This window comes from Papaver somniferum, chromosome 7, assembly GCF_003573695.1.
Source record: "Papaver somniferum cultivar HN1 chromosome 7, ASM357369v1, whole genome shotgun sequence".
Classification (NCBI taxonomy): Eukaryota; Viridiplantae; Streptophyta; class Magnoliopsida; order Ranunculales; family Papaveraceae; genus Papaver; species Papaver somniferum.
This window is the reverse complement of record NC_039364.1, coordinates 74,458,039-74,469,661: the sequence shown is the minus strand read 5'-3', so window position 1 is coordinate 74,469,661 and position 11,623 is coordinate 74,458,039. Positions and strand designations below refer to the sequence as shown.

General features: G+C 38.9%; 1 protein-coding gene across 1 annotated transcript; it reads left to right on the top strand.

The window, feature by feature from the left end:
• The first annotated feature begins 2,626 nt into the window (after nucleotides 1-2,626).
• Nucleotides 2,627-6,257, top strand: LOC113297645 (two-component response regulator-like APRR9). Its single transcript, XM_026546190.1, has 7 exons — nucleotides 2,627-2,932; nucleotides 3,113-3,274; nucleotides 3,394-3,527; nucleotides 3,631-3,753; nucleotides 4,056-4,534; nucleotides 4,670-5,387; nucleotides 5,700-6,257. Exons 1-7 carry the CDS (start codon nucleotides 2,728-2,730, stop codon nucleotides 5,805-5,807), a joined length of 1,929 nt encoding a protein of 642 aa, XP_026401975.1. The 5' UTR covers nucleotides 2,627-2,727; the 3' UTR covers nucleotides 5,808-6,257.
• The last annotated feature ends 5,366 nt before the right edge of the window (nucleotides 6,258-11,623 follow it).

Here is an 11,623-nt window from a genome sequence, read left to right as displayed (position 1 = left end):
TGTTCGTATAAAGGAATAAACAGAGAATCAAGTACAAATGTAAAGCACATGTAGTTCAACGCTGAATGTAAGGTGCTGAAATGTAAATAAGACAAAGATTTGCGTGGTTCGGCACTAAGGCCTACATCCACGGGGCTGGTGTTTCACTATGTATTGAATGATTACAAAGATAGTCGAATGACTTTAGAGTATACATAGGTCTGCAGAAGTAGGGGGATTACTTACTCTTCCTATTTCTCTCTCCTATATTCTCCTATAATTGCCCTGGATTGGTCGACCCCTTCTCTCTTAGTGGAGAGGGGTATTTATAGGGTTGGAACGTGGGTCCTACTTCTGAGGTTCCGTTGTAATCTTATCTTCTTGTGCTTTGTGCCCATTACGCAGAGGTCTTCGGCATATGCTGCGGCCTGAGCTTGAATACAAAGGGTTATCCTCGCCTCTTCCACGAGCTGATTGACACGTGTATATCTCTTTGGTATTTAATGCGGGTAGATGGATGTCTGCTCGTGTCAGACAAGTGTCTCTTTGTCTGGTCACATATGTGTCAGTCAAACTTCCTCTCAGCCGTTGATCTGGGATCTTCTTGTACTTTGTTCCCATTACGCAGAGGTCTTCGGCATATGCTGCGGCCTGAGCTTGAATACGAAGGGTTATCCTCGCCTCTTCCACGAGCTGATTGACACGTGTATATCTCTTTGGTATTTAATGCGGGTAGATGGATGTCTGCTCGTGTCAGACAAGTGTCTCTTTGTCTGGTCACATCTGTGTCAGTCAAACTTCCTCTCAGTCGTTGATCTGGGATCTTCCTCGGGATTGAGTGTATTAACACCCAAGGGGTATTATCTGGTGCTCCTCTGAGCCATCACCTCTGTGATCCTCTGTCCCTGACCGTCAGATCTGCTGACCGGTGGCATCTTCTGATGAGATGCTTGATATCATGTTTTGATATCTTGTTTTGCATGCCTTCCACGTGTCTCTTTCTGTACACGTGGCGGATGATGAAAGGTGTACATACACAAGTCATAAGTTTCTTAATCCATACATATAGGGGGTGTCCGTGTCAAGAGATTATAGGGCTATGTCACTACCATGAACCTTGGGCACCCGTGGTTGGATCTTGTATGCAGAGTTGAACAGTAGGAACCTCCCATATTCGCAGCCATGAAAACTCATCTCATACTTACTTATTATCTATAACTGATGTTCATGCATAAGAGAGAGGGAAAAAGAAAAACAACAATTAATGGAGTTGCCTTCTAGAGAGATGTGAGTTATGGTATTGATCAGGGACGGACCAACAACTGGGCTAAAGGGAGCTATATCCCGAGTAGTTTTTCCAGTCCACAAGCCAAAAAAAAAGATTACTACTCGACCAAGACTTCTAGCCCGATCTTAGAAGGAAAATTATCCTTCCTGGGTCGGTCCCTGGTATTGATGATTCACATGCATATTTCCTAATTTGTTAAAGGAAATAAAATTAAAATTATAGAGAAAAATACATAACATTACAGAAATTTCAGCTAATAAGGAAGGGAGGAATGTGCACCCCGGTTAAACGAGGGTGCACGTAGATGGACTGGAGCTTGACATCTATTTTTGGTGAAGTAGAAACTTATTTATACGGAAAATGAGTCATTTGTCCAAATATTTTAAAACATGGTTCAAATGGACGAGTAAAAATTTGTATGGATGAAATGGACACCAAAATAATAGTAAGGATGAAACTGGATTCATCCTGACTTAAACTTAAAAAATAGTAAGGATGAAACTGGATGCATCCTGATGTAAATTAAAAATAAGAAAAAGTATTTGAAAATGGGTAGGATGAAACTGTTTACATCCTGGCTATTTTTAAATTTTTGTCCATCAAAATCTAAATATCTTTTTCACCCAGGAATTATTGATTTTGGTCCTTTTAATCAATTTTGTGTTATTTATTAGAAGATGAGGAAACTTTTCTTTTTTTCTTCTTCTCGCGAGGAGAAAGAAACCATGCAAATTGGCAAGTTGGTGTCGTTGTCTCTCACATTGGAAGTCATCCAAAAAAACGCGAGAGGAAAAGCCTTACTCCTAGGCGTAGTCTTAAGGAAACTTGAATCGAAAATGATTCGTACACTGGAAACATTTTCACCGTGTGAGAAGGTGATGGAGTCCGCTCATCACGGTGTTGTTCTTGGGTGGGTCTATCATCACTCAACTTAAATTAGGTTTTAACCACAAATTTGATTTGCCACCCCTCTGCGTGTCATAAATAAAGATGTCGTGGCAAGAGATTGACTCAATAAAATATTTGCACCTAAACAAAATATCTTCATCAACTTTGCTTCAAATATCCTCTTCACCTAACACGTGTCCACTACACAAATGATACAGCATCAAAGAAAAAGAATGATTCCTTCCAAGGAAGATCATTTCTGTGTTATACAGCGTCCCACGTCATCACCACTAGGCCAAAGTGGACCCACTGCAATGAGATACGAGAAAAAAATCTAGAGCGACTAGGTAGACAGATATTTTCTGGAAAGTAAAAGCTATTTAGAGGTTATATGAACCGTTAGATTGAAGATCTTAAATAGTGTTGGGATATTTTCGAGTTTGAAAACAGGGATAATAAAGAAGAGACTTTCTCATTTTACTTGTATATAATTTATTTGGTGGATATTTCTCTTCAAAACTGAAGCTTATGAGAAGTTAGGGTTTTGATTCATTGAATTATTTTTAGTGAAAATGGGGGAAATAGTTTTGAGTAGTGAAGAATGGATGGATTCATCAGAACAAGAAATAGAAATGGAATTGAAGAAAGAAATTAGTAATAGTGTAATTAGATGGCAGGATTTTCTTCCAAGGATGCATATGAGAATTCTTCTAGTTGAAGCTGATGATTCTACTAGGCATATCATCTCGGCTCTTCTTAGAAAATGTGGTTACAAAGGTTAGTTTTTGGTTTTTCATACGGTATTTATGTTCTTTTCTGTCTTGTTCTTCTAATTATCGTGTGTTCTTAGATGTAGAAATCTAGTTGATGTTCTTGATGTAATTAAATTCTATGTCTCCTTAATTCCTTTGTTTGAGAGGTTATTCTAAACATTATAATTGGTTTTGGTTTGAGCAGTCACCGCAGTAGCTGATGGTTCAAAGGCATGGGAGATGTTGAAAGGAAAAGCTCAAAGTATAGATCTTATTTTGACAGAAGTAGAATTGCCATCTATATCTGGTTTTTCACTACTAGACATGATTATGGAGAATGAGAGTTGCAAAAATCTTCCTGTTATAAGTAAGTTAATAATTAAATCTAAAAGTCCCATTTTTAGATTCAGATTCCATAACGGTTTTTCACGGTATACTGAATTTTGTTTCTAAACAATGGGTCTTTTCTTTTGTTATTCATAACAGTGATGTCCACACATGATTCAATTGGTGTGGTTTTCAATTGTATGCTTAAAGGTGCTGCTGATTTTTTCATTAAACCCGTTAGAAAAAACGAGCTAAGAAATTTGTGGCAACATGTTTGGAGAAGGCATAATACTGTAAGTAGTTGTTGTTAATGCTTTTGTTTTCTGATGTCTAAGCGACTTTTGTGATTTAAATTTTAAGCCTGTATGCTTATACTTTGTATTGTGTCTTTACCAGGCAACTAGTGGGAATTCTGGACAACAAAAAATTATGGTTAGTTCTGAGATCAATATTGCGAGTAATCACACAAACGGTTCTTTTGCAAGCGAACAGGACAACAAGGAATCCAGTGATGCTCAAGTAAGCACCCATCCGTACCTTTTTATGCCTTTTCAATTCAGGTCATCTGTTTCACAGTTCAATGAAGTTCTTTACGAATTTGAATGAGTAAATATTAGCAGCTAATTGGATTTGTAACCCCCTTTCCCTTATCTGTACTCTGTCGTAACTTTCAAGCAAACCTACTAGTAACTAGATTTAGGGGTTTAGCATTTAGACAGAAAAGGGACGGACACACATATTTCGTGGAAATATTTCCTTTTCTGTTTTAGGTTGGTTTGAAGTTTTATTTACAAATTACATACTTTTATATCCTTGTGCAGAGCTCTTCTACAAAGCGAGATATTGAAGCTGAGAGTGTATCTTTTCAAAAATCTAAAAGTCCCTCTCAGGTAGAAAAGAACAATGACAATTTGGACGTTGGTTTGCCTATGCACGAGAGTGAAGGTACAGCCATAGAAGAAGAACATGCTTCTGCTAATCAATATTCTCCTCTGGATGTGGTCGAGGAAGTTCGCATGGTTGAGGATGACATCTCTCATGAAAACATGCAAAACGTCTATGAACAAGTCAGACCTCAGATAGAAGTTATTGATTTGATTGGGTCGTTTGATGATCGTCGACAGACTCATGCTGTTGTGCGAGAAGTTCTCAGCATCCACTCAAAACCATACCATGATACAAATGAAACATCAAACAAGTTAGAGCTTTCCTTGAGAAGATTCAATCCTAGTGAATGCGAGTACCAACAAACGGAAGAAAGACGCTCTTTGAACCATTCAAATTCCTCAGCCTTTTCACGGTGAGTTTTCACAGATTTGACTAAAAACTGGTAGTCATGTGCTTATTTGTCTAAGAAAGATAATCTGTTTGTACCGGTAGTACTTAATCTCTATGTTGCACCAGAAGTATATTTAACATCAAATGTCATCTGCAGGTATAATAACAGGACAGAACAGCCCTTTCAATCCACACTGGTAGCTTTTCATGCCAAACAAACGGAATGTGCAGATAATTCTCATAAGAATATGCTAAATCATGACCTTCTCAATACCATCGATACACCTAAACAGAGTCAACCCATACCAAGCAATCATCAAGAAAGTACCAAACCTCAGATTGTTGGTCGACCTACTCAACAAGAAACAAGTTTTGATAGCCTATGCTCCAGTTATGGTACCCTATTACCACCTATGCTGTATACACATTCATGTCCACCATCTCTATGGAGTGCGAAAGCAGTTGACCATCAGAATACCTTTTTCGAGAATTCACATTGTCAAGCAAAAACTGAATCCAACCAATTTCATCAAGTTCATGACAAAAACGGTGAAAGTGGTAGTGGCCAAATGATGAACAAACGGCAAAAGTTGAATGTAGAATATGTGGAGAATCAAGTACACGTTACAACTGACACTGACCAGAGTAGAAGTAGCAGTTTATGTAATGGTGGAGCAAGTAACTTTAATAGCAGTGGATATGCAAGAAATTGTAATGGAAGTAATGGAAATGTTATTCCAGCTGCTGCAGCTAAAGCAACCGCAGAGAGTGGCCACAATGGGATCAAAGGGATGGATACTCTTCATACCACTCAAAGAGAATTAGCTCTTAACAAGTTCCGATTGAAGCGAAAGGATAGATGTTTTGATAAAAAGGTAAGCAGTTGGGATGGAATTAATTATCTAACTCCAATAGTGTTATAGTTCCACAAGAATGTTTAAGTGTGATCTTCTTCCCAAACTTTCAAACTAGTCTTTTTATAAGTTCTCTTATATGTAAAATGTATGATCAAAACTTCAAAATGCAAGTTTCTTTCATTTTCATAAAACAATAGAGAATTTCTTGTACATATCTCGAGATTGAATATTCAAGCTTTCTTCACATGGCATATAGGTATTCCATTTGTATCCACCCGTGTCACTTACGGTGTTTCCATTGTTTAATATTGGCTGCTTTTTCTCTTACAGGTTCGATACCAAAGCAGGAAAAAACTTGCAGAGCAGCGTCCAAGAGTTAAAGGACAATTTGTTCGTCAAGTCTCAATTAACCTTCCGCTGACTGAAACCAACTGTTAACGGGTATCTCGTGTTGTAGTGGCTGGTAAAAGGATTTGTAGTGGCTGGTAAAAGGCTTCAATCGATGGAAATACTTGCAACCCTCCGTGACCGAAAAGAGGGTCAGTCATGAACCCAAGAAGTTTCAGAGTTTTGGTTATAGGTTATGCACATACTCGATCTTTCAAGTAGCTTGTGAAAGTAGTAGGTGTAGCAAGAGTAGGAGCTCTGTAGATACTTGCAGGATGCGGACTTAGTTTACTGACACTGACAGTTGTTTGTTGCATATACTGTACATAGTGTTTGATTATTAATTTAAACACACGAACACAAAGAGAAACATCTATCTACAGGAGGAAGATTTACATCACTTCAGAGCATTTTTTCTTTTCTTTTTCTTATCTGTTCATTTGCTGTAAGAATTTTTTATTTTTGTTGTTCTTACTTCATACATTCATCCCCTAATTTGCTTGTATAAGGCTCATGTTTGTTGGTCATGAAAACTGACACCTGCTTCTTTTCGTATAAAAGTTTGGGTATTTTCGTACTATTAGTTGGCGAGAGTTCTTTAGTCCATAGGTCTCACTCACTAGCTCTGAATTGGACATTTTCTCTAATACCCAATATACAGCGATATGATGACCAAGGCTGGAGCTTCAATAAACCTAACAAATTTTTCTGGATTCTACAGAAGTTGAAGGCTGATGTTTTTAGTATAGGGGGAATCTGTTGGTAAATCTGAAGAGATAAGAGAAATAAAACACAATGGAGGAAATCAGATTGTATTAAGGTGATTTAGACTTACAATCTCTTACTTATGAACTGGCAGACTCCAGCTTTTTACAGCATAAAAAACTAACAGTTAGTGGGCATTCCCACTTTCACACAACTCCTAAAATTCTGCTAACAAACTCGCTACCAGTACTCCTACAGTTAAGCGGCTTCGGATCGCCTGTCCCCTATGTCGGTGCCTCTTCGTGTCCCGGAGCTAAATAGTCACATGTGTCCATTTATACTTATTTTAAATATGAAATCTGTGAACAGTTAAAAAAATTGAGTAAATTAAGGAAGAAAAGTTAAAAATATCTTGACTTACCATTTTTGGTTAAAAATCTTAAATTATTTCTCCTCACTCATGCCCCAAGGAGCTGAATTCTTCATTATCTTGGAACTTGGATGTTCAAGACATTGCAAGTTTGCAACTATTATTACCGGAAATTCTTTAGTTTCATTCAGCAAAAATTTACACATTCTCGAACTCGAACTTTGAGAAATGTTAGTTGCCGTCAAGTCTGCCATTACCATGATCACCAATTTTAAGTTAAATTATGCATTGACGAAACAAAACTAGTGACAAAACCCATAAGTGACCAACTTAAAGGAACAAAAAAACCACCCATATTAATTTTAACAAATTAAATCAGTTTCATTAAATAGTGATACAAAAACCCCAGCTCAAATAATAATTAGCAAATTTAATTTTTTTTTACTTTGAAAAAACTCAAACGTACCCTTCTTCGTCTTCGTCTTCTCTCCTTTCTTTTTTCTTCTTTCTTTCTCTCCTTCTCCTTCTCCCCACCACCATCACCACCACCAGCGATACCAGATCTCACCAGCAGAAACTTTATGCTTCCCCGACCACACTAGCACCTTCGTATCTCACCACCACCACCACCTTCGTCCGCCTCCTTCAATTCCATCACCACCTTCGTTCCCTTAACCCTTAATTGTTGAAATTAGGGTTGCGATTTTAACTTCAGTTGAAGAACAGAGATGGGTTGGTGACGAATTGATGATTGAGATCGATTTTTCAAGGAAGGGATGATGGAGTGGTGACGTTTCTAACAAGGTCTAGGAATTAGATCTAGGAATTGATTCCATGGTGGAAATGAACTACCGATGACGATATGCTCGTGTTGGGAGAAACGGTGGATTTAGAATGATAATTTGAAGTTTTGAAGTATTAAAAATCTTATCATTTCACTAATTTTTCAATTGAATTGGATACCAGATTTCGTTTTGTTTGATATTTCGTTGGTTTTTATTCTTGAGAATTTGATTGTTACTGTAAGGATTTATTGACTTGGTAAAAATCTTATTTCCTTCTACTTTTGATTGTTACTGTAAGGATTTATTGACTTGGTAAATTTAATTCCATTTACATGTTTGATGATGAATTAGATTTATTCTTGAAAATGTTATACCAAATAGTAGTGAGATTAACTTGCCGGGTGCAAGATTTCGTCCCTTGTTTGCTCTGTGTTGGTGGAAATGGGATATGAATATCACAGTTAGTCTTATGTTGCTTGTTGGTGGATTGATTTTTCTAATAGTAGATGAATTTTGAACTGAAGTTTGTCTAAGTACTTTAGTCTAAAATGTTGAGATCAATGAAGTGTGCATTACTGTCTCTTAGTGAGGTCCATTTTATGGGCTAACTTTTTAATTGAAGTCCATGCCAGTTAAAGAACTGGTTAAGGAAAGTGTACAAGTTGTTTGGTTGTGCAATTATTGAAAACTTAAGTTGCGTTTCCACAGTTAACTTAGCAGTTGACATTATGTGGTTTGTTAATGTTGAGCTGCCATGCTTACATTTCAAAGTCATATTTTGCAGTTCAATCTGATAGTTATCATCTATGGTTAGAGTGGTTAGACTAGGTGCCCCTGTTGAACTTGAAAACTTGTATAAGTACCACAGTGTGGCCCTCTTTTGACTCTTGCACCGACACTTGTGTGCAGCGTAAGTGAAGGAGGCATCTCCCTAAAACATGCTCTTTTTAATTTCCTAGTACCTACTTGAGATGATTTGAGCATATGGAAAGAGAAAAGTAACTATTCTATTCTTGTTGGCCAATATTCTTATATCTTATTACTGATATGTTGGAACTGCTTGTGTTTGATTCAGGGTGTCAGGTACTCATTCAGACCCATCAAATTGATGCTAGAAAGGAGAGAAAGATGGAGACATTAAGGACTGCTCTTGGGATGAATAAAGTTGATGAAACTTCTTTACTACAGGAAGAAGGGAAACAGGAAACTGTTCTGGAAACAATGGAATCTGATTCTGAAATTAGGTGAAGGAGAGAGTCCAAAAGAATGTTTAATAGAGAAAAATGATGGCTAGAATTGAAATGGGAAGCAATTGCAGGTGGTGAATTGGATTGTGGAGCTGAGTAGAGTCAGCTAGGAGATGTTTCTGCCGCTTCTTTCAGATTGGCAGTGTGCAAGTGTAGCTGCTGGTATTGTTGATATGGTTATTGCAGTGATGGGTTTGATATGGTTATTGCAGTGACAGGGTCTTGTGACGAGTTTCATTTGATGCTGCTAGTAAGCTCCGGTTGCAGCTGAAGTTAATATTATAGAGAAGGTGGTACTGGTGTTGGCTTTGAGTTGGTTCTCTATGAAGAATGGTTTGAGCTGATGCTTGAGAATGGTTTTTAAGTACAGTTGCAGGTTGAGAGTGTAGAGAAGAACTGAGATGCCTATGTTGGTGGTGATTATGAACTGCAGCTGGTGATAATCAGAATCCATGGAGGAACTGGTGTTGTTCTGGTTGAATTAATATGGATATTGCAGGTCCAGTTGAAGATCAAACTGAGCATGAGATGGAGCATTTGTGGTGTTCAGGTATGAGCTTGAACTGAAATCGAAGGCAGTAATGCAGTGGGTATGGGATTTGAAGTGAATTTGTAGTTGCAGGTGCAATGAAGTGCTGCAATACAATGAGGAATTGCCTGTAAACCTAGATGGAAAGATATACCAGGTGAAGCTGAGTAATGGGTCTTGAGACATAACTGGTGGTATTGTTGTTGAAGCGCAGAAACCAATTATGGTTTCATCTTATTTATGATGAAACCAAAATCGGTTTCATCGTATTTCAACAATGTATTTCTATCCATGAAGATGTATAATACCTCTTAAAAAAATTATTGCAGGTGATTTCTCACGAAACCAAGATGAAACCAAAATCGGTTTCATCGTATTTATGATGAAACCAAAATCGGTTTCATCGTATTTATGATGAAACCAAAATCGGTTTCATCGTATTTTTGGGAGGTGGTGGTGGTGGGCGGTCGTGGTGCTGGTTTTGGTCGGCGGTGGTCGACAGTGGTGGTGCTGGATGGTAGGGTGGCTGGTATTGGTGGTGCAATTACGTAGTATCGGTGGTGGTGGTGGTGGTGGTGGTCGGAGGTGGTGGCGGTGGTAGTCGACAATGGTGGTGCTGGATGGTAGGGTGGCTGGCAGTGGTGGTGCAATTGCGCAGTATCAGTGGCGGCGGCGGAGCGGTGGTGGTCGGTGGCGGTGGTGGTGGTCAGTGGCGGCGGTGGTGGTCGGTGGCGGCATCGGTGGTGGTCGGTCGGCGGCGGTGGTCAGTGGCGGCGGTGGTGGTCAGTGGTGGCGGCGGCGGGCGGCGGCGGTGGTCGGTTGTGGCGGCGGTGGTGGTCCGTGGTGGTCGGTGGTTGCGGCGGTGGTGGTCGGTGGTGGCGGCGGCGGGCGGCGGAGCGGTGGTGGTCGGTGGCGGCGGCGGCGGTGGTGGCCGGAGGTGGCGGCGGTTGTCTGTGGCGGTGGCGGAAGGTGGCATTGGCGGTGGTCGGAGGTGATGGCGGTGGCGGCGGTGGTCGGAAGTGGTGGCGGTGGTTATCGGTGGCGGCGGTGCTTATTGGTGGTTGTTTATTTCTTGTTGGGGGTGACAATATAATAAGAATTAAAGTGTGGTTGATTTTTGTTTTTGTTAGGGTGATTTAAACTAGAAGAGTAATATAGACAGTTTATATTAAATGGGGTTTTTGTGAACAATTTGTTTTGTTGGAGTTTTTGTATATGGATAGTGACATTTTTGGGGTTATAACTCGCGGACCGTTGACGAAAATCCAAACTCATAGTTAATCATCATCCCATGCTAATGGGTCACGTTTGGTAGTAACGGTCAATAACATTGTCCAGTATGATGATATTAAGATAAAATGCTACAATTATTAGTATTCCCTGTTTGATTAGAACCTATTTGTATTTCAAAGCTGAAAACTTGATCAAAAATTATGAAATCTTCATCTGGATAATGAGCTTGATCAGTACTAATGTTGCTTAATTGTCCATCACGGAACACGTTCGGATAGTTGATCACCATGGGTTGGCCTATCAACCTATTTCCATTGAGAATGTTGAATTCATTTGAAGATTCTCGTTCGAAGATCATGGAACACTTTTTGTTTTCATTTTTACAGTAAATGTGTTGTTCTTTATACATGAAATCCAGAAATAGGGCACCGACACCATACTTAACCAGTCAAGAATATGTTTTGGTTTGGAAATGTTTCAAGATATCAACGAAAATGGTAAGTCAAGATATTTTTAACTTTTCTTCCTTAATTTACTCAATTTCCTAACTGTTCACAGAATTTATATTTAAAGTAAGTATAAATGGACATATGCCGACTATTTAGCGCCGGGACACGAAGAGACACCGAAATAAGGGACGGGTGATCCGAAGCCCAATTAAGCAACAACCAAACGTTAATACTGGAAAGAAAAAAACAGTAAACAAGCAGTAAAGAAAAATCATAAATTATAGCAAATTTAATTGATCACATCAATAATTTTATCACTCCCCCTTGATGCAAAAACCACAACACCTAAAGAAGATCTAAACTTTGAAAACTTAGGAAAAGAGAGAGCTTTTGTAAACCCATCAACAACCTGATCATTTGTTGGACAAAACTTCAACACAATTGAACCTTCTGCAACCACGTCTCGCATGAAATGATAACAAAGTTCAATGTGCTTTTTTCTCCCATGGAATTGGTCATTGAATTATATATAGTAGCTTTGTTGTCACC

Coding starts and splice junctions, on each gene's coding strand:
- LOC113297645 (XM_026546190.1), top strand. CDS start 2,728: ATGGGGGAAATAGTTTTGAGTAGTGAAGAATGGATGGATTCATCAGAA. Junction 3,275..3,393: donor CAAAAATCTTCCTGTTATAA/GTAAGTTAATAA, acceptor TATTCATAACAG/TGATGTCCACACATGATTCA. Junction 3,528..3,630: donor TTTGGAGAAGGCATAATACT/GTAAGTAGTTGT, acceptor TGTCTTTACCAG/GCAACTAGTGGGAATTCTGG.